General features: G+C 38.5%; 1 protein-coding gene across 12 annotated transcripts in view; it reads right to left on the bottom strand.

The window, feature by feature from the left end:
* GPHN (gephyrin) overlaps window positions 1-23,116 on the bottom strand; it is a 641,743-nt gene extending 618,627 nt beyond the window's left edge. For 5 of the 12 annotated variants that reach the window (XM_044231068.1, XM_044231069.1, XM_044231070.1 and 2 more), the window contains exon 1: window positions 22,536-23,115. In XM_044231068.1, the coding sequence (XP_044087003.1) occupies window positions 22,536-22,599 (64 nt within the window). In that variant the 5' untranslated portion in view covers window positions 22,600-23,115. Of the gene's footprint in view, window positions 1-22,535 lie in introns of all 12 variants that reach the window. The other 7 variants (XM_044231063.1, XM_044231059.1, XM_044231060.1 and 4 more) reach the window with 3 other exon arrangements.
* Window positions 23,117-24,017: the final 901 nt, after the last annotated feature.

The following is a 24,017-nucleotide window of genomic DNA, read 5'->3' on the forward strand; positions in this document are numbered from 1 at the left end:
GTTTCAATCCTGAATATACACCAAAGGATCATCACAAAGGACTTTAGAAGGCAGACAGTAGGATTCCACTATAAATACAACTCTGTATTTATTTTTCAGTTCACACGTGTGGTAAATTTTAGTACAATTTGTAACTATTCATTCCACCTTCCTTCAAAAAGATAATCATCTCCACCTGTTCCTAGTAACCTACAGTACTCTTGTAGGGGTAAACATCTCTTCCCACTGACTTTGGCTTTGGTCATAGATTTGCTTTGGCCAATGACATATAAACAAACATCCAAGCAGAAGTTTTAAGAGCCACTGTGTATTTCTGCCAAATCTCTTTCTTTCTCCCCTGTTATAAGGACAGCATGTCCCAAATAGAAGTTGTTCACCAGCCTGGATCTCAGATTAGAAGATACATGGAGCAAGAGAAAAGCCACTGCCAGCCTTCAGCTAACATGAACCAAGGGCAAAAAAGAAACCTTTGCTGTTGTTAGTCAATGAAATACTGAAGTAATCTGTTACAGAGCATAACTCAGCAAAAGTTAATACAGCCTGTATTACTTTTATAATCAGAAAAAAACAGACTTCACTGCTTCAATCTTTAAGACATCAGTTTTGATAGCACAATAACAACGACAACAAAAAGAATGAATTGCAACCACATTTTAAGACATCAGAGAGTTTATAAAGTAAGAAGTAGATAAACTAAAATTCCAAAAAGAGAAGAGCCCTTCGTAGGTGAGTTGACAACCACTCACTACTTCTTTCCCAGAAGTATTTAAACATCCTGGGCATACATTGAGGATCAAGATAGGCCTCGGCAGAAGAACTGGTAAAAACTGAAAGCAACAGAGCTTTTTAAGTGTGGTTGACTAAAAGAAAGTACCAAATGCAAGGCTGAAAGAGACATTTGCTGAAGTCTATGATGATGCAGGAAGCTGGGAGAATGAGCTAGAATGGCAGAGTGAAATCTCCCTCAGTCTCATGATACTTAGCAGAAAACTTGCTAAAAAGGGGGAAATAACCACAAGCAATGCCTGACAGGTTTCCAGCATTTGCCTGAATCTGAAGTAATGTGGAGTAAGACATCAAAGAACCAACTTCAAAACCTCCAAAGAACAGAACTGAATCTCCCGTAGACTTTCAGGACTGTAAAACAACTAACAGTCTCTCAGTCAAAAAAATAGTAGCTAAAGGTTGACAAATGAGAGATGACTAAATCTTACTAAAACTGCAATCCAGGGGCGCCTGGGTGGCTCAGTTGGTTAAAACTGCAATCCAGACTGACCCTAATTAAATTCAGTTCAATTCTTAATAAAATTGTGGTGTCAGCACCTCACACAATTGGCCTAACAGTTGAAAAGGAAAACCATCTCTGGAGGAAGATACCCTTTTTAGCCTCCACATAGTCAAGTTAGACAATGTTTAATATATAATTTTTTTAAAGATTTTATTTATTTATTTGACAGAGATCACAAGTAGGCAGAGAGGCAAGCAGAGAGAGAGAGAGGAGGAAGCAGGCTCCCCGCTGAGCAGAGAGCCCGATGCGGGACTCGATCCCAGGATCCTGAGATCATAATATATAATTTTTTTAAATGATTGTTTATTAATATAATCACTCTTCATCACTTTTCATCAATTCATGGTATATTTTTTCCTTAACAACATATGTGGAGAGACAAGAAAATATGACCTAAAATCAAGACAAAAAGCAGAAAATAAAGGCAGTCAGAGATAATGCGGATAGTGGAGTAAGCTTTTTAAAAAAGCAGTTCATGAAAACAAAGAAAAAAGCAGACAAAATATATGAAGGTATGGACATAGTCAACAAAAATGGAAATCTATTTAAAAAAAAAAAAATCACACAAGGCTGCCTGGGTGGCTCAGTTGGTTAAGCATCTCCCTTTGGCTCAGGTCATGATCCAGGGAGTCTGCCTCTTCTCCCTTGGTCCCCACATGTGCTTGCTCTGTCTCTCTCAAATAAATAAATAAAATCTAAAAGAAAGAAACACACACACAAACACACAAAAAGAGAGAAAAAGAAAAGAATCACACAAGGGCTCCTGGGTGGCTCAGTCCATTAAGCATCCAACTCTTGATCTCAGTTCAGGTCTTGATCTCAGGGTCATGAATTCAAGCTGCACACTGGGCTCCACACTGGGCATGGACTCTACTTTGGGGGGGGGGGCATTTGGGTGGCTCATTCCGTTAAGCCTCCAACTCTTGATTTTGGCTTAGGTCATGATCTTGGGGTCCTAAGATCGAGCCCCACATCAGACTCCACTCTGATGGAGTCTGACGCTCTCTCTCTCAGCCCTTCCCTCCGATCCTGCATGCACTCTCTCTCTCTCTCAAATAAATAAATCTTAAAAAAAAAAAAAAAGGAAAGAAATACATAGACTCCCTAGAACTGAAAAAATGAGACAACTGAAATTAAATTCACTGGATGGATTTATCTGGACACAGCAAATGAGAGAACTAGTAAGCCTAAAAAACAAGTCAGTAGAGGGGGTTGGCTGAGTCAGTTAAGCGTCTGACTTCAGCTCAAGTCATGATCTCAGAATCCTGAGATCATGCCTGGCTTCAGGCTCCACACTCAGCATGGAGTCCCTCTTCCTCCCCCTCTGCCCTTCCCCAGCCTGTGCTCTCTCTCTTTCAAATAAATAAATAAAATATTAAACAAACAAATTAAAAAAGTCAATAGAACACCCACCTACAGAAAGAAAAGAGTAGAGAGAATGAGCACAAGAGACATACGGCATCTAATAATGACAAAACAAGGTTGATGAGAGAGGAGAGAGATTAAGGTGGAAACAATACTTTAAATAATTAAAATTTTTCCTGAACTGGTGAAAATCACCCACTAGTAAACCCAAAATGAGATAAAGTCAAACAAAATCATGCTTAGACACCACACAATTATAAGCTAGGAAAAAAAAAAAATCTTAAAACCAGTCAAGAAATACATACGACCTTTAAAGAAGCAACAGTAAGACTGATGGCTGACTTTTCGACAGAAATTACGGTAGCCAGAAAGGGAATATTTGTAGTGTTGAAAGAATAAAGGTGCCAACCTAGAATTCTGTATGAGGAAATTTTTTCTTCAAACAGAAGTCAAAAGAGAGACATTCACAGACAAAAGCTAAGAAAATGTGCCTTTAGCAGATCAGCACTACATGAAATATTAACAGAATTTCCTCAAGCAAAAGAAAAATTATTCCAGATGGTAGCAAAGAACTGTAAAAATGAAAGAAGGGCACTGGGGGGGGGGGTGGATAAATATATATATATATATATGTATATATATATATATGCATGCTTTTTCTAGTACCCTTCATTCATCCAACCAAAATCCAACTATATATTTAGATTTCGGTTGGATTTCGGTTACTAGTTTACTATATATATATATATATATATACACACACACACACACACACACACGCAAAAGAATATTGATTGCTTAAAAAATGTCAATGCAGGGGTGCCTGGGTGGCTCAGTGGGTTAAGCTGCTGCCTTTGGCTCAGGTCATGATCTCAGGGTCCTGGGATCAAGTCCTACATCGGGCTCTCTGCTCAGTGGGGAGCCCGCTTCCCTCTCTCTCTCTCTCTCTCTCTCTCTCTGCCTGCCTCTCTACCTAACTGTGATCTCTCTCTGTCAAATGAATAAATGAAGCCTTTAAAAAAAAATGTCCATGTAGTTTAAAACAAACGTTTTAAAACAAAACAGGTTTAAAACAGTTTAAAACAAATGTTCAAATAATATATATGAAAAAACAGCACTTAGTGGGAGTAAATGAAGTTAAACTATGTTGGGTATTCCATTGTTTGATAAGCAGTAAAAATATTAAGATACTAATAAAGGTACTTATTAAAATCTCTATGATAACTAAAAAATCATAATTATAGAAAGTCTAACCAAAAAGCTAATTAGTAAAAATTAAATTTAGAAAATTGACAAGTCAAATTAGGAAAGGAAGAATTTTTTAAAAATGAGGACTATATGGGACAGAAAGAAAATAAATGGAAAAATGACAGATTTCTACCCAACCATATTAGTAATTACATTAAGTGTAAACAGAATAAACATTCCAGAAACACAGAGATTGTCCAACTGGATCAAACAGGACCCAATAATATGCTATTTTCAAAAGACATATCTCAAATGTAAGAATACAGATAGGTTGAGATAAAAGGAAAAAAATAAACCACAGAAATACTGATGGAAAGGAAGGTTGAGTGATTATATTAATAGAAGTTCAAAGTAGACCTCAAGGCAAGAAATACTAGAAATAAAGAAGACACTTCAAAATGACATAATGGTTCAACCATAAATTATAATAATCCTAAAGTTTTATGTAACTAAAGGAGTTCCAGAATACATAAAGAAAAAGTTGAAAGAACTAAAAAGAAAAAAGCCACAAATCTACAGTTGTTGGTGGTGATTTTAAGATTCTCTTTTGTCATAACTGATAAAAACGGGGAGGGGGTCATTAAAATATTTGAACACAATTAACCAATTTGACCTTGGTGACACACAACACTAGTACCAACAAACTTTAGAATAAAAATTCTTTTCTAGTACACATGAAATACACCAATCTGACAAAAACTCCTTCAGCGAATTAAAAAGAGAGACAAAGAACACTTCCCAAAAGTTTTTATGAGGCCAGTAAACCTTGATACCAAAACCTAACAAAAATTTTACAAGAAAGGAAAATTATAAGTTCATATATCTCATCAGTAGATGTAAAAATCCTAAACAAAATATTAACAAATTAAATCCAATGCTATAATATGACAAAGTTGGTTTTATCTAGGAATGAAAGGATAATTTAACAGTGAAATCAATCAGTGGAATACATTATATAACATAATTAAAAACACAAACCAGATTATCTTAATAAATATTTGATAATATTAGATATTATCAAACTATCATTTGATAATATTTAATAGCCATTAATGACTTAGAAAACTAGAAATAGATGAGAACTTCCTTAATCTGATAAAGGTAGCTACAAAAACCTGTAACTCACATAATAATTGATGGTGAAATACTGAATATTTTCTTCCCTAAGTTAAGGATAAGACTACCACTCTTGGGGCACCTGGGTGGCTCAGTGGGTTAAGCCTCTACCTTTGGCTCAAGTCATGGTCTCAGGGTCCTGGGATCAAGCCCCACATCAGGCTCTCCGCTCAGCAGGGAGCCTGCTTCCCCCACTCTCTCTGCCTGCCTTTCTGCCTACTTGTGATCCCTCTCTCTCTCTCAAATAAATAAATAAAATCTTTAAAAAAAAAAAAAAAAGACTACCACTCTTTCCACTAACACTGTTCTAGAAGTCTTGGTCACTGTCACAAAGAACAACAAAGATGGGGTGCAAGTAAATGGATAGATATACATGTTAACAGAATGGAAGATTCTATATTGGGATGCCTAGATGGCTTAGTAGGTTAAGCATCTCCTTTCAGCTCAGGTCATGATCCCAGGGGAATGGAGTATCACATGAGGCCTCTTGCTGGGGGGGGGGGGGCCGAGGGGGGCGGAGCCTGCCTCCCTCCTTGCCTGCCGCTGCCCCTGCTTGTACTCTCCCTCATTCTATCTTCTGACAAATAAATAACAATTTAAAAAAAAAAAAAAAAAGACTCCATATTGTTAAGATCCCAATTCTCTCCAAATTGAAGTACAGCCTCAAGGAAATCCCAATGATAATACCAATAGATTTTTGTGTGGTAATCTGATTCCAAATGCATTTAACTGGGTCTTTTTTTTTTTTTTAAAGATTTTATTTATTTATTTGACAGAGAGAAATCACAAGTAGATGGAGAGGCAGGCAGAGAGAGAGAGGGAAGCAGGCTCCCCGCTGAGCAGAGAGCCCGACGCGGAACTCGATCCCAGGACCCCGAGACCATGACCTGAGCCGAAGGCAGCGGCTTAACCCACTGAGCCACCCAGGCGCCCCAAACTAAGTTTTCAAACAGAAAAAAAGCTAAAGAATGGTTTCAGTTCTTACAGAATGAAGAAAGATGAGAAACAGTCCTGAGGACCTTCAAACCCTAGATCCAATATTCCTAAGGCTTTATCCTGTATTTATGTTTTGTGAGATAGGTACCCCATTATTTTTATAATAAATTTCCCCTTTACTAAAGCTAGCTCACTTTGAATTGTCACTTGCAACCAAAACAATTCTGTGATAGACTGTTACTTTGATAACAGTGCTAACCATGCTTCCTAGTATTCCTGATCTCTTCCCACGAGAACTCTGGGCTAGGCCTGTGGTTACTTTGACCAATAAAATAATGGTTGAAATTGAAGCTATGCCAGTTTCAGGCCTATACCTTAACTGGCCTGGCAGCTTCTGCTTCCTCCCTCTCATAATGCTTGCTCTTGGAATACTTCTTGGAGACCAGCCATCACACCATGAGGCTAATGAATCAGCCATGTGGATAAATCCACATGTAGAACTGGCCATGGACAACAGTCCCATTTAAGCTTCCAGGTGACTGCAGTCATAACAGAACCCCAACTAATGCCTACAGCAGAACCACAGAGTTAATTCGTAGAAATGTGAGATACATTAAACTGTAGTTTTAAGCCACTAAATTTTGCATGGTTTTTAAATGCAAATTTTAACTCCTACAAAAGTTCAATTCACATGCAAGTAACTTGGAATTATACCTTCCTAACCCAGACTACATCTTGGTGCATGGACTGGCCAACTTTGGCTCATAATCTGTTTTTATAAATAAATGCTCGTGCATTTACATATTGTCTACTCTGCTACTGAATAGCTGTGATAGAAATCAAAAGGCCCACAAAAGCTTAAAATATTTACTATCAGCCCTTTACAGAAAAAAATTTGGTAAACCTAGCATATAGTACTTGGCAAGTGCTTTTAATATATAAATTACTAAAAATGTAAACCTACTCTACAGCCAACTCCTCATACTCAAAGGGTAGATGACACTATAAATATTTAGTAGTTTTAGCCTCACATGATGTAAAGCGGATCTCATGCTTGCCACAAGCTGAATGTTTGTCTTCTACTAAAATTCATTATGTTAAAACCTATCCCCACAGTGGGCTGGTGTTTGGAGGTGGAGCCTTTAGGAGATGATTAGGTCATGAGGATGGAATTAGTACCCTTATACCCTTATAAAAGAGACCTAGAGACTTTCTACTTTACCAATCCTAAATGCTGCTGTCCCCTACTCAAAGATAGAAGAAGATAGAAGATCTTTAGAAGATAGAAGAGGGTGCCTGGGTAGCTCAGTGGGTTAAGCTGCTGCCTTTGGCTCAGGTCATGATCTCAGGGTCCTGGGATTGAGTCCCACATCAAGCTCTCTGCTCAGCAGGGAGCCTGCTTCCCTCTCTCTCTCTCTCTGCCTGCCTCTCTGCCTACTTGTGATCTCTCTCTGTGTCAAATAAATATATAAAATCTTTAAAAAAAAAAAAAAGAAGAAGAAGAAGAAGAAGAAGATAGCTGTCTGTCAACCAGGAAGTAGACCCTCACTGGACATCAGATCTGCTGGTAACTTGATCTTGGACTTACCAACATCTAGAACCATAAAAAATAAATTTCTATTTTTTATAGGCCACCTAGTCTATAGTACTTTGTTACATTAACCCAAAAGGACTAAGACAATATTGATCTGGGTTGTATTGTTTGTTAACAAGTAAGGCTATAGTCATAATACTATATTAATCATGGACAGGAAAACAAGAGTAATAAAATCAGATCCACAATTACTTCACTGCTTATAAGTGTTCTTTCCTACTATAGGAGCTGGGGGTGGGGGAGGAGGGGTGTATCCATTTCAAGTTTCTCATATATTAGATATGACCCACTTCTGAATTGCATTAAGAATCAGAAAGGAATGAATGTTTAAGATGCATAGTTGACAGTTTTGTTTTTACCTAACAATACTTCACAGACCCATCTGCAGAAGAAGCCAAGTCCAATATTAACCTAAGTCAATGATTCTCAAACTTTCCTGCCAAAAATTATCTTTGGCAATGCTCTAAATTCTATAGATTTTCTTTTGGCATCTGTTATTTCATAAAGTACTTCTACCTTTTTACATTTAATATTCCTTTGCCTTATAACCCAACTCATTGTACTTCAATCCAAGCATAATAAGGCCTAAGCCTTAGATCTTTATCCCTGGGGTTCACTATTTTCCTCATCTACCAGTTAAAAATCTCTCTTCTACAAATCAACAATTACTGGTGCAGTTTTATTTTGCTCCCACTTTACCACCCTGTATCACTGCACCATTGTACATTTAAAACATTTCCACTTTCTTTTACTATAGAACTCCATAACACCACCACACAGGTGTATAGAGAGGCAGTTTTCTCCATAGATCTTAACATGCCTTAGAGAGTATCAGAAACCGTTGCCCATATATACTTCAGTTTCAACCTATCCCTCAAAAATATCAAATTTTTGTCATTAGTTACTACACTACAAATACCATCTTCTGACTTTAACAGTCCAAAACTCAAGTTAAAAATAAGAATTTAAGGGTGCCTGGGTGGCTCAGTGGGTTAAAGCCTCTGCCTTCAGCTCAGGTCATGATCCTAGGGTTCTGGGATCGAGCCCCACATTGGGCTCTCTGCTCAGCAGGGAGACTGCTTCCTTTCCTCTCTCTCTGCCTGCCTCTCGGCCTACTTGTGATCTCTGTCTGTCAAATAAATAAATAAAATCTTTAAAAAAAAAAAATAAGAATTTAGATCAAGGAGAACCCCTGTACAGTACTAATCTTTAAAGAAGCTCATTAAATTAAGTGCATTAAAATAGTGGGAAAATGGCATGAAGATAAACTGGCTAGATCAGATAGCTAAAAGCTGTACTGGTGGGGTGGCTGGCTGGCCCAATCAGTAGATCATGTGACTCTCGATCTCGGGATCATGAATTTAAGCCCTACGTCACATGTAGAGCTTACTTTAAAAAAATAATAATAAACACTGTATTGGCTGATTTCTACTACCATGTTTATAAAGGTAATTATTTTCAAATGTATTATAATACACAACAACAAACATTTAATGAGTACTTATTATGTGGGCATATTCATTAAACTTTTACAGTTTAAGCAGGCATTGGTATTATTTGCCATTTTACAGATGAGAAAAACATAGCTTAGAGAAGTTAAGTAACTCTAAAATTTTAACTTCATTTAACTTAGATATAAACCCAGGTAGTCTAATCCAGAGCCTACCTACTAGTCCAAGTATCTGTGTAAATCTAAAACAATATTGTTCATTAAAAGTATATGTCTGGGGATCTAAGTGGCTCAGTCAGTTAAGCATTCAACTCTTGATTTCAGCTCAGGTCACCATCTCAGGGTTGTGGGATGGAGTCCCACATTGTGCTCTGCACTCAGTGGGGAGTCATTTTGAGATTCTTTCCCTTTGCCCCTCCCCACCACTTACCTGCACCCCTCACACACCACCCCCGCCCCCGTAGCAGACCCGCACTCTAAAATAAAGATAAATAAATCTTTTTTTTTTTTTTTTAAGTAAAGGTCTTATTTTTACAATAGCTTTACTTTAAATATGTAAGCAAAATATTCACAACTTTTGGGGGGAGTATTATCATCTTTGCTTTCCAGATCTCTGGTAAATCTCTATTAATTAAAAAAGAAAATTGTAATACTTCAATACCTCTAAATCACTAGTATCCTTCTAAGCTTCATTTTGTGAACCAGTTATTACACCTACATGCATCTAATTTTTATTCTAAACTTTAAGCACTTTGCAACTTGAACTCTGTGGCATGTACTATTGAAGGAAATAAAATTACACGTATTATGCAGTGGAAGTAACGGACACTTATTTCCATTTATACTTGGCATGAATGTCAGTGTCTTTTTCTAACAATTTTTCCTATTTGAAGTAAGAAAGGCATTTCAGATCAATAACAGTGCTGTCAGTAACAGATTGCAGATAACATGAATACAAGCAATAAGAGAATGGTAAACATGAAGTATATTCTGAGTTTGGGATTAATAAGATTTTTAAAGCTGAAGGAGATTTTAGAGAGTATCTCTTAGACTTTACATTTCACAGATAAAGATACCAAACTCCTACTGGAAAAATCCAAAAAAGAACTTGATCCTGTATTCTTTCCCATGTACTAATTACAGAACCAAGACTGGTCTGTCTATCGCTTCTTGGCCTTTTGACTAAGATCAAGTGAAGACTGGTCTGTCTAGTTTAGGCTATTACAGATTTTCTGAATAAGAGAATACATTCAGCCAGTATATTAATATGGGGGGAAATACACACACACATACACACTCTCACACACATATAGACACGATATATATATATATATATATATACACACATATATATATACACACACATATATATATACACAAATCTAAAAAGAATTAATTTTCCCAATATAAATTATTATAGGTAACCAATACTTCTACCGAAAAAAAGCTAAAAGAATAAATATAAGGGTCTTACATAGACTTCCAGCAGACCATTTGCAGGGGAAAAACCACTATTTCCCAAAGAAGTGAATTCTGGTGTGCCTTGAAAAAGTGTTCCATTCTCAAAGTTCCAGAAACACTAGACTAAATAAAGTTCACCAGGATCCACAACTGTAATATTACTCACATCTTTAATATATTAATATGTTTTAATATACTAATATTTTTAATATCTCCAAAAGAAGGGATAAGTTATATAGCACTTCCCAAATTAACTTGAAAACAAAAACCTCGGGCGCCTGGGTGGCTCAATGGGTTAAGCCGCTACCTTCGGCTCAGGTCACGATCTCAGGGTCCTGGGTTGGAGTCCCGCATCAGGCTCTCTGCTCAGCAGGGCGCCCGCTTCCTCCTCTCTCTCTCTGCCTGCCTCTCTGCCTACTTGTGATCTCTCTCTGTCAAATAAATAAATAAATAATCTTTAAAAAAAAAAAGAAAGAAAGAAAAGAAAAACCTCTTCACACCATACCTATTATAACATCTCCCAGAGAAATGCTGCTAAAACAAAATTTAGAAAACAAATAGTAAAATCTAACTCTATTACATGTACACTACTGTTCTAAAATGTCCTTAGATAAGCATTTATATACACAGCATGAAAAAGTTGAACTCAGTTAATTAACATATCAATTAGTCACTATTGATATTAGGGGACCCTGAATTTAACCCACTATTTCTCACACCTTAACTTGCTCCAGTTCGAGTTTGTAACTATCTGCCAGAGAACCATTTTCACTGAACAAACAGGAGAAAAAGGAAAAGGGGAAGATATAATAAACTACATTCTTAGGAAAAAGGAAAAAAGAAAGCAAAAAGGCGTAAGACTTCAGGGAACTCCTACAAGAAGAATTTTCTGCCCAAGCACACTTTTCCCTTCCTAATAGCAGTACCTCCACTTCTTTGGAAGGCTTCCCTTTCCCCTTTCTAAGAGGTTCTGGTGAGGCTGCCTGTTTAGTGTCCCACTCCTAGGATAGACATGTGATACAGACCTGGCTAACCACAGCCCAAATTCTCCTAGTTATAATGATTGACTCAGAGATGGACATGTGGGCCAAGTCAGGTAAAAGAGCAACTACATGAAGGAAATCAGCTTGCACCATGCTCAGAAAAACAAAGCACTGAAATGGAGAATAAGGATTCATGATTAAGGGGTGCCTGGTGGCTCCCTCAGTTAAGCATCTGCCTGCAGCTCAGGTCATGATCCCAGAGCCCTGGAAACAAACCCCACATGGGGCTCCCTGCCCAGCAGGGAGCCTATTCTCCCTCTCCCTCTTCCCCTCCCCACTCTCGCTATCTCTCCTTCTCTCAAATAAATAAATAAAATCTTTAAAAGGAAAAAAAGAATTCATGATTACATTAATTCCCTAAAGGGAGTTCCTCCCCTATACTTCATGCCTATGTAAATTAATAACTTCCTGTTTTAATGTAAGCTAATTTTGAGCTCTGTATCTGTCATTTGCAATAAAAAGGTCCTAATCCACATATGTAATTCAAGAAAGAGATCTTAAAAGAACTTGTAAAGATTAAAAAAAAAAAAAAAAATGGGTGCCTAGATGGTTCAGTCATTAAGCGTCTAGCCTTAGGCTCAATCCTGGGATCCAGCCCCTCATCTGGCTCCTTGCTCTGCGGGAAGCCTGCTTCTCCCTCTCCCACTCCCTCTGCTTGTGTTCCCTCTCTCACTGTGTCTCTCTTTGTCAAATGAATAAAATCTTTAAAAAAAAAATTAAAAAATTAAAAAACAAAAAAGGGGGTAATATTAATTACAATTAGTACATTCTTTTTGGAAGGTAAGTTTGTAATTTCCATCAAAATTTTAAAATTCATATACCATTGACCTAAAAATTATAGTAACTGATCTCACATTTAAAAACAGATCACAAATATACAAAGATAAAATGTATAATGTTAACTGTCTACAACATCTGTCACAGTGAAAAATTAGAAATTTGGAGGGTTGATGATTAAATACCACATATCTTATGATGCAATATGATAGACCCATTAAAAGGAAAAAATGTATATGAACTTATTGCTACATGCTAAGGAATATAACATAGTGATTAAGAGCTTATACTTTAAGAAAAGACTACATGGGTTTAATTTGCAGCTCGGACTTTAACTTTGCCTCTTAACCCAGTAATTTGGGTAAATTACTTAATCTCTCTGCTATAATTTCCTCAACTGTATAATTTCCTCAACTTTAATCATAAAGATTAAATGAATTAATAGGCTCTATAACAGGCTCAGAAAAAATATTTCACATTTGGTAAGCTCTGAACAAAGTTAACTATTATTTTCACTAATACTAAAAGATGTCCAAGACATGCTAGAAAGGAAGGGAGGTGCAAAATACTATGAATAAGCAAGGGTTACAAATTCAAAGGACTATAGATCTAGGCAGAAAATATAAATAGGTTAAATGGGAATTGTGAGAAACTGGAGAATACATGTCCTATTTCCAGGGACAACCACTCTAACCAACTATTGTCATGTGAGAAAGAGGCTACAGTGTTGCTGAATTTTAAAAAGTTAAAAATACGGGTTTATACGAAATATACCTCTTTTAAATGTTAGAAACATACTTTTTTAAAAAGATTTGTTATTTTAGAACGAGAGAGAGCGAACATGCAAGTGGGGGCAGGAGTTGAAGGAGAGAATCTTCAAGTAGACTCCCTATTGAGCATGGAGCCTGAAATGGGGCTGATTTCACAATCCATGAGATTATGACCAGAGCCAAAGAGTCAGATGTTCAAACAACTGAGCAACCCAGGTGCCCCAGAAAAATACTTTTTGTAAAAACACAGCAGGGGTCTAATGAAACATGTACTGGTCAGTTATGGCCATTGGTATGCCAATTTGCAGACTCTGATGTAATAAATATGTGCTTGTATATAGAATAAACAAAATTAAAAAATCTTAAAAGTGATTAACACTAGAGAAAGACTGGGAAAGTAGAGAGATAGGGCTTAATTCGCACTTTACCTTTCCATACTGTTACATACCTTACAATACAAATATACTCCACAAGTCTGTAAACTCATTTAAAACATTGTAAGAACTTAGAAGATGTCCCACTTGCGACTAAATTGAAATCCAATTACTATTGTGGGGATATTAATTTTATCAAAGCATAATTTTTAAAATTTGCATTAGAATCAAAATTCACTATTGACTCGTTGAAGTGGAAGCAGAATAGGGATCACATTTTTTAAATGTTTCACCTTTTTTTTTTTAAGATTTTATTTATTTATTTGTCAGAGAGAGTGAGCGAGCATATAGCAGGGGGAGCAGCAGCCAGAGAGAGAAACAGGCTCCCTGTTGAATAAGGAGCCCGATGTACAACTCAATCCCAGAACCCTGGGATAATGCCCTGAGCAAAATGTTAAGTTAATTCCAAGTATACTTTTTTCTTAATGTTTGTAAAATAACAAGAAAAGAACCTAACAGTACATTTCTATTTAGCACTCAGACTGTACTTGGTCTCTTCCTTTCACAAGCTTTTGCATTTTTATTAGAATTTTCAGTATCAGGCAGACACAATTAGCCATGATCCTGAAATCTCAAAGTACAAAGAAACAAGCAAATTTCTTTTGGTCTTATAGTAATACCATTCATCCTCTGATGCCCTCAACCCAAAAGTGAAAACAATTATTCTTTAGACCTGCAAGTCTAACTAGATGTCCTATCATATATAATTCTTAGCAAGGTTGTTTAGGTGCTTCCCAAGGGTATAGTAGGTTAGAAACTAGAAGATGAAGGGCAACTTATAACAGTTATAAGAATTAAATAACGTGTCAAGTGCTTAGCACAAAGAGAACATATGTATACCATGTATTATAGGCCTGATAAATGTTACCTATATTTACTTAAACCCAAGTGAAAAAAAAAAAATAATTAAATTATGTTCAGTATATTCTTACAAAACAGGAAATATATAATGGTTTAAAATTTTGAGCCAAAAATGGCTTGACATGAACATAATTTTGGCATTTATGCCTATCTACATCAAAAACAAAATATAGTAGTACTTTTGCAACATAAATGAAGCATGAATTTGTCAGTGTCCAACTTGACTAAACAAGGTCTTCCTACTAATGCTAAAATAAGCTACAAGAGGACAAGGACTATATCTTACTCACCGCTGAATCCCTTACTTTAGCACAGAGCCTGGCACATAGTAAGTGTTAAATACTGAATACATTATTTCCTTTGTTCTTCACACTATCCCTATTAGATAAGCATAATTACCCCCATTCAAAGCGAAGGAAACAAGTAAAATGTAATTAAGTGTCTTGAAAGTGACTGAGGTGACTCAGTCAGATAAGCAACCAACTCTTGATCTCAGTACAGGTCTCAATCAGTTATGAGTTCAAGCCCTGCACTGGACTCTATGCTGGGCATGGAGCCTACTTCGAAAAGAAAAAGGAAGCAAGGGCACCTGGATGGCTCAGGTGGTTAAGCACCTGCTTTCTACTCAGGTCATGAATCCCAGGTCCTGGGATGGAGCCCCACATCCAGTTCCCAACTCAGCAGGGAGTCTGGTTCTCCCTCTCTACCTCTCCCGCTGCTTGTGCTTTCTCTCTTTCAAATGAATAAATAAAATCTTTTTTTTAAAAGAGGAGGGAGAAGGAGGAAGGTAGGAGGGGAGGAGGGGGAGGAGGAAGGAGAGAAGGGGTAGAAGAGATAAAACTTTTGATTCCTATTTTATGCTATTTTGCTATTTTGACTATCAGAACTAACCTTCAAAATAACATTTTCAGAATTTATTCAACCTACAAGTTTTTCATTTGTTAAGATGACATTTTTAAAAATTACTATAAAATCACTCTAAAATAATCCTCATACAGACTTGCCCATCAACTAAGAAACAATATGTCAAATCTGATAGCATGCAAATGTTTCAAATACACATTATCAGTATCTTCCTCTTACAATTTATAGAAAAATACTAACCCCCTGAACTGTCTTCTTAGTAATAACAGTGAATATCTGATTTACCTAAATATTTCTGGGTAGCTGATTCTTAAGCCACTATATAAATGTCACACCACCCAATTTTTTATTAGACATCTTCTATGCAATTACGTTATTAAGAGGTAAAGCACACAATCAACTGTTTCAAGAACTTTAAAATCTACTTTACCTAAGATGTTTATACATGAAGCTGTTAGCAAACTATATCAAAGCAACATACGATGAGGAAAGGAGTAAAGATTATTGAATATATTATCCAAGTTAGACATATAGAGTAGACATTTTCACATACATTATCTCAGTTCTTACAACTCTGTGAAGTAAGTATTGCCATCTTCATTTTGGAGACGGAAACTGAAATTCAGAGAGATTAAATGACTTCCCAAAATAAAGAGCAAATCTGGGTCTGAAATCCAAGTCTCTTCGACTCAAAAGTCCTTTTTCTTTCTTTTTTTTTTCTTTTTGTCTTTTAACTACATCTTGCAGCTTTCCACATATACATGATTATAGGGTATAGATAACATTTTTTTTAAAAGATTTTATTTATTTACTTGACAGACAGAGATCACAAGTAGGCAGAGAAGGGAGGGGAGCAGGCTCCCTACTGAGCAGAGGGCCTGATGCCGGGCTCAATCCCAGGACCCTGAGACCATGACTCGCAGGCAGAGGCTTAACCCACTGCGCCACCCAGGTGCCCCCAGGGTATAGACAACATTTATAAATACTGCAGGAAAACAAAGAAAGACATCATTGTAGAGGATAATTCCTAGGATTTTGTTGAGGAAGGGAGGCTTAAGCTGAGTCTGAAATTAAGTGTAGAAGTGAAACTACTGATAATAAAAAGAAGATTACTAAGGCCACAAAAATTTCTAAATTTCTAAAAAAAAAATCTAAATATTGTTCCTTCAGTTATACTGACAGGACTTAATCTCTAAAATTTTTATCTTTTCTTCCATTCTAATTCTATTGCTTTTTTTTTCCTCTATAATCTACCTTCTTCCATAATGATCTCATTATAGAGACAAAAAGTATTAACTAAGTCTAATACCCTATATTTCTCTTTCCAGCTGTTCAAGATGCTAAAGGATAGAAACATACTGCCATGAACTTAAAGCGATCTTAGAGAATGACTCCTTTTGGTTAGTGGTAAGAAAAGCTAAGAGAGAAATTTAAGTAATATTAAGACTTTACTAGCCAAACTAGCATTAGAAAGTGAGTCTTCTAAGTGTTCTTCCTATGAACCAGTGCTCCTTAAATTTTTGGTGCCAAAGTACCAATAACAGAGAAGACTGATGAGGTCTGGAGTTATATAATGGGTTCACTTGAAATTTCTTTGAAGTTTCTAATTTTATCTTAACAGTTCACATGAATTCCACACCCTGTCCTAATTTACTCATACTTATCTTAATATTAAGGTGATTTAAATTACATACTCTCAGAACTGACCCTTCAAGAATTATTACATTGGTCCCCCATAGCTTAGATTCTAAGGCTTAGAATCCTTGAAGAGTATCCCTTGACACAATGTCATGCACCCAACAGGAGAAGCAGGACACAAATTGTGTATTGCTCCTTTTTACCACATCTCATTTCTTTGCTCCTTTATTTTTCAAATTAGTTAATTTTTTTAAAGCATAGTAAGTTTTATTCCATTCTTTCAAAATGCATACTTACTGGTAAAACTATAAAAATTGTTGGGGTTGTTTATTTTCATTATAAAATTTTCAAGAAATTTTACTTAATTAAAATTAATTAGTTAAATACAAATTCACTTAGGAATGCATTAGACAACCTGGATAGACTTCTACATGAAGTTACTTTACCAGACTTTTGCTTTTGGGCTGGTTACTCAAATATTATGATTCCATGCTGTCCATATTAACTATAGTCCCAATTACTTTTGAGCAGGTTAAATAATCTTTTCTTCAACCTCGGTATTTATCATCTCTGCCCAGATGTGAAAGAGAAAATCCCCTGTGGTTTTATTAATTTCTTTTTTAGGATCTCTCTCTCTCTCTCTCTTTTTTTAACAGCTTAAATTCCAAATGTTTTCTTGTTCTTCAATCCTATTTACAGGAACAAAGTATAGGTTTTACCTATTTTACTTACTGTTTCCAAAAGCACCCTATTCACCTTAAATGGGAATCTATCACCAATAAAAATAAAAATAGATTCTTATTCATCATTTCCCCTCAGCAATAAACTGCTGATTCTCCACTATACACCTCAGTTACTGTCAAACAGTCATATGTGGTTTTAATATAGTTAAAACTCTTAATATGTAACAACATACGTACTAATAATTTAGAAGTCTTTAGCCAGTGATGATAGTAGTATATACATTAGTAATTAACTTAACATGTTATTTCCTACTTTAGCTAAACATTTAATTCTCTAATACATTGGTTCCAACCAAAAATTCAGGAAGGAATGACCTAGTTTGAGACACAGCATTCTTTTTAACAATGATCATACAGATCAATATTGGTATGTTTGCCAAAACACAGAATTCCATTTGGTAGGATCCAGATTTGGTTTGCAATACTAATTTGCCTACTTAAAGACAACACCTATTCTCAAACCAGGTATATAAATATATCTTTATCACTAAATAGGCTTTTCAGAAAACATATGAAAACTTATTATGTACAAGGATAAGCTTGAGGAATGAAATAAAAATAAATGCTTGAACAACTCTAGACTTAATTTGATTATAATCTCCTAGGCTAAAGGGTTTTTTTTTTAATATTTTGAATAACTATTTATGAATGACTAAAATACTCCCTATAAGCAACAAATATTTTTGATGCTCTATTTTATAGTCTTTTATCTCTCTTACCAGTCTTATATTTGTTCTAATATCTTTTGTTGATTACAGATCTAAAGCTTAGTGCAATAAAAATGTATACTACTGGAGCAAAAAAAATACTTCAAAATGCTCTTTCTTAAAAATTTGTATCTTTTTATCATCCATACTACTGTTAGTGAAAATTTAAGTAATGGATTATCATCTTTAGCTAAGTGCTAAATACGCTAGTACTGAACATTAGCAATAGCTAATACAATATTAAATAGCCAATGGAGTATCACCTATCTCATTCTACATTATATAAATGCACATATTCATTATTTTCCTGATGTTTCTGTGGAGCTCTTACAGTGGTAGAATTACGGTGCTCTCCTAATAAACAGTTCTCATTAGAAAAAGTAGATGAAAAGTGACACATTAAAATATGATTCTGCTATGTAATTGTTAAGACTGGCAATAAGTACAATTACTACTAATGTTATTGGGGGGGCAGGAATCTTACATTTGCCCTACATCTTGTTTCTAGCTTCAGAGCAGCAAATATCTCTTTATTTGCCTCATGCATCATCACATTACGTTTAGTCTCTGTTACAAATAGCAAGAGAAGAAGAAAACATTAAAAACACATATACTAAAAACTAGATCTCATGTCACCAAAGATCATATAACACTCATTTCTAGCAATCAACATAAGACAGTTATTAATATAAAGATATTGTTCTTACAGATAGCAATAACTGTCAACCTAAAATGTTTCCATGATAACCAATTTTTATATATATAAACAAACCCACTTTCCTGATGAAAAATAATTTGTATAACTAAAATAGCCATGTCACACTAATTATTATAATCTAATTTCCTAGTCCAAAATGATTCAAGAATCATCAAGCAAAAGAGAAATATCATTGCTAAATACTGTCCTACCACTGTTTCAAAATTCTAATATTATTTGAGGAGAAGTTGCAACAGACTGCATACATTTATTTGTAAAATTCATAGCTGAGATGAAGACTAAAAAAATCTAAAGGATCAATAGTTTCAAAATATAAATATTATCTCTCAACAGATAATTTTTTAAAATGCCACAAAGAAAGTCAATTGAAGGCTTGGAGAAATGGCAATACAATTTCACCAAAATACAAACACATTGCAAAATGTGTGCAAGGTGGGGAACCTGGGTGGCTCAGTCATTAAGCAGCTGCCTTCAGCTCAGGTCCTGATTCCAGGGAAGAGAGCCCAGCATCTGGCTCCCTGTTCAGTAGGAAGCCAGCTTCTCCCTCTCCCACTCCCCCTGTTTATATTCCCTCTGCCGCTGTCTCTCTCTGTTAAACAAATAAATAAAACCTTTTTTTTTAAAAAAAGTGTGCATGGGTAGACAATACTTTCAACCACCTTTGTAAAATAGATAAAATACTTAGAATCACTATTATGACCTTTAAGAAAGCCACAAACTGCAACTCATAAAATCACAGTTTTAAGTGTGGCCTCTTAATTCAATTTTCTTAAGTATGAAATAATAGTACTTCAGTTCAATAAAAAAAAAACCTTCACACAGTAAAACTAAAAAAAACTAAAGTTCTAAAAGACACAAAATACACAATATAACCTCATTTTTGTATTTTTTTTCTTGCACAAAATCACAAGGAATGTCAAGACCATAAGTTGTCTATAATAAAATCCTCTCATTGCAGACTGAGGGCTGGTGCTCCTTCCTTTGATTCTTCTGTTTCCAGGCTCCACCACAGAAAAGACAATAACTTTTCAAGTAAAAACATCAGTTATTTCTGACTTCAAATATCCATTTTATCAGCACATCCAATTGTCCTCTATTACCACTTCTCCCAAATCCATCAACTTCCTTTTTGTTCCTTCACTTACATCCTTATTCTTGACCCGAGACCTTTCCCCCTAACTACTGTACCTCATTTTCATGAGACAGCTTCTCCAGATTACCTTTAATTCACTGCCAAAGTTATCTTCTCTCCTTGACATTTTGCCTATGCCACCCACCTATTCCACCTAAGCTTTTCAAGGTCTTTGAGTTACATTTTTATTCTGCTCAAGAGCCTCATCCTCACAAATATATTCATTTATAAGGTTGCCACTGACTTTCAACTCCCCTTTAAAATGCCAGTTTCTTCTTATCTTTGGTAAATTAACCAAATTCTCCCTTCAGGTAGTTAGTTATATTTGCTCCTAATGCTGAAATGGAATTCCTTTTACATTTTGCCCCCAAACACACAAGTAATTTATTTAAACAATTGTAACACAGTAGTTACATACATTGTTTCTTTAGTTGTTTGCATATCAGTGTTAGCCCTATTGTACTGCAGGGATATAGATAAGGGCTGTATCTTTCAAAGTATTCTATATAGGCACCTACTGTGTTACTTGACCCAGGCAAGATGATTCACTATATAAAACTCTTACAGAAAGCTTAAATGAGCAAAAGAAAATATGATTCTTCTTTAATCTCTGTGGTTTAACTTTAAAACAGCTTTGACCTTTCATTTCCATGGACAGATGAAATACTTTGATTTCTATAACGCTTCACTATTACTACTCTATTAATTTTCAAAACCGGCTGGAATTTAAAATGCAAGTTGAAGGTTGATATAGGCTATACATTTTTACATTCCACGATTAGATTCTTTGAAAATCAGCAATGTCAACTCTAAGAATTCTAATACAACTGAATCTTCACACAAGGCAACAGTTTCAGCACCAAAAGAAGAGAACAGCGTATCATTTGATGTTGGGGGAGGGGGGATTTCCCTTTCCCTGCAACTGGTTTAGACTAGTTTCTCTATCCAGGGGCTTCTGATTAACAAACTGGATTCAAAATTAACAACTGGAAAGCATACCAGGGCAAAGCAACCCTTTTACTTAAAAGAGAAGAAGGGGTGCCATGGGTACACCTTTTCATAAAACTCAGCAGCCAAAATTAAGCTTAGCACTCAGTATCTACAGAGATTTTTTTTCTACCTAATAAAAGCAAGTCTCATTCAATTTAGACCCTTCCCGAGCACCGTCTCAACCTGTCAGAATTTGACAAGAGAAAAAAAAAATTAAGAAGTGACGGGCGGGGGACGAGGGAGACACAAGGATTCCCGTCTACATCTCTTCTTTTTCAGAAATCACATCAGTGTGTCTTGAATTTCCTTCACTCCAAACTAAGCCCTTAGATTCCAAATATAGTTCCTTAACCCCCACCTCGCCACTGAATTACACATAAACCTTGCCAATTACAGAACCACAGCAGAAACCCCTACAAATTGGCTTGCTGTTCATCTCGGAAGTCATGCCCTGCAGCAACTGCCTATCGCCGAACTGAGGGATATTACCCAAATACAACGCAACGGAATCAGACATGCAGAGCACACACAGCTCCTGCGAGTGAGGGAAACGAGACCCAGGAAAAGTGCGCTCCTCACAAGCCTTGGGACCTTTGGGGTGGGGGTGGGGGTGGGGGTAGGGGGGTGGGTTCCAGAAGGGAGAAGAACAGAGTAGCCCAAGTCGGGGAATCCTACCCTCTCAAGTAAAAAGCCCCAGCCGCAGGGTGCAGTCCGTCCCTCTAAGAAAGGGAAGAGGCGGGCAGAGGGCCCTTAGCTCCGAGAGGCGGAACGCAGACACTTTCCGAGGTCTGGGTGCAAGCGATCCCCCAACCTCTCGAAAGAGACAATGGGTGTCCCACGGGTGACTGAGGGGATGCCCCGCTGGCCAGGGGCAGTCTAAAGCAGAGCGGAGTTTCGCCTGATACTCATCCGTGTCGTGTCCGGCGGGTGCCCAGGGCAAGCAAAGCTAGAGGGGCTCGGGGCCGCTGGGATAGGGGGAGGGGAAGGAGGGAGTGGAAATGGGAATCCCCCCTCTCAGAGACGAGCATTAGCGGAGGAAGCGCGCCGGCCAGTCAGAGCGGCGTGCTTCTCTCTGCGGAGCCGGGATCCCGCCGCCTGCACCGGCAGCAAGGAGCCCTGCAGCGCCCGCTGCACCGGCCCCTCAGTCCCCCGGGGCCAGGGACTTCGGCTGCGAAGGCACTGAGGCCTGACATCCCACGGGCCGGCTCCAGCTCCCGGAGGGGGCCCGCAGGAACACCCCAACCTCTGTCAGCTCTCCGCGGTTGTAAAACGCCCCCCCCCGTCCCCCTCCTCAGCCTTCCCTCCTCCCGAGGCCGCAGAGAAGAGTCACCACAGGCGACATGCCTGAGACTAGTCGGGGACAGCGGCCGCGGCGGTCCCGCACCTCCCTCCCGGGTTACCTGTGAGCACTCCGACACGGATTTGATGGTCGTGGTTAGTGAGGATCATTCCCTCGGTCGCCATGTTTCCCAGCGCAGTCACCGCACTGACAGGAGCCGGGAGAAGCCGGAGCCCGGAGCGCGCGGGCCGGGAGCGCGCTCGCCTCGGAGAGCGCGAGAGCGAGAGCGCCCGGGGAACTCGCGAGGAGCGGAGAAGGAGGGGGAGGCGGCCAGGCTCTCCGCGGCCTGCGCAGGGTAGAGGCCGGGCCGGGAGTGCGCGAGTCCGCTGAGTGGGGGGGCGGAGTCGGGGCGCGCGACCCCGAGTCCAGATCGGAGGCGGCTAGCTGCGGGCGGGGACCGCGGTGGCCGCAGAGGGAGAGTGCGCGTAGGCGTCCGAGTACGGCCGTTGAGACCCAGACCCGCTAGATAGCAGGAGAGTGAAGGGAAAGGAGTGCACACGCTCGGACGGTTGCGGGGGCGGACTCGGGGACAGGGGCGGAGCCACACCGCGAGGCGTGGAACTCGTGGAGAGTGAGGGGAGGTGTGAGAGCCCGGCTGCGGAGTACTGGGAGCGGGAAGGAGGCAGCCCAGCCCGAAAAGGACAGGGGAACGCTCTTGGGCGCGCGAGTAGCGCCGGATTGGCTGGAGAACGCGGAACGGGTGCGCGCGAGACAAGAACGCAGCCTCGACCGAGCCCCAGACAGAAGCAATCCCCTGCCGAGCCGGCGCCTTGTCTTTTTAGCGCCGCGGGGCAGCTCTCGGAGCCGCCGAGCGGCTCTCCCAAGGGGACGAGGGAAGGACTCCGCTAGCTGGGCCTCTCTTCCAAGCCCTGGGGCGCGAGCAGCCCGACCCTCTGAAAACACCAGGGCACCTGGAAGTGACTTAGAAAGCTCCATGGTGGCACAACAGTGGCCGCTGAGCCCGCCGTGGATGAAGGGAGTTATCCTGTCCCGCCTCACCTTCCCGCTTGCTTCCTTAGTCTGCTCGCACTGCCGGAGGATATCCGCTTCTCCTGTGCTTTAGGATCCCATCTCCAAGTCGAAACCCACGAGACGATCCTCACAAGCGAAGCAGAGCCTCTTGAATGGAGATACCTGGCTTTTCCCCCTCCCGCTGCCCCCTGGTTTCGTGGCCTTACGCTTCATCACCACGGTCTCTGCTTTTAGATCAAAAGCACCAATCTTAGAGAACGAGAAGAACGTGTTCCTTTCCCCTGAACCACGATCGCAAAATTGGAAGTAGAACTCAGGCCGTGACAAATGACAGATCTGAGTATTTGTGGGATGTGAAATCACCATGAAAATAACTTCTGTTGCCACTTATTTTCACGTATCTTTCAAAAATTGTGTTCTTAATCACCTGTGGCTATTTCACATCGGTTCCTTAGTTCCTATCTTACTAGCCCTTTCAACTTCTGAATTAAAAAATAACGCACAGGGGCGTCTGGGTGGCTCAGTGGGTTGGGCCGCTGCCTTCGGCTGAGGTCATGATCTCAGGGTCCTA

The sequence above is a fragment of the Neovison vison genome, chromosome 13 (assembly GCF_020171115.1).
Source record: "Neovison vison isolate M4711 chromosome 13, ASM_NN_V1, whole genome shotgun sequence".
NCBI classification, from domain to species: domain Eukaryota; kingdom Metazoa; phylum Chordata; class Mammalia; order Carnivora; family Mustelidae; genus Neogale; species Neogale vison.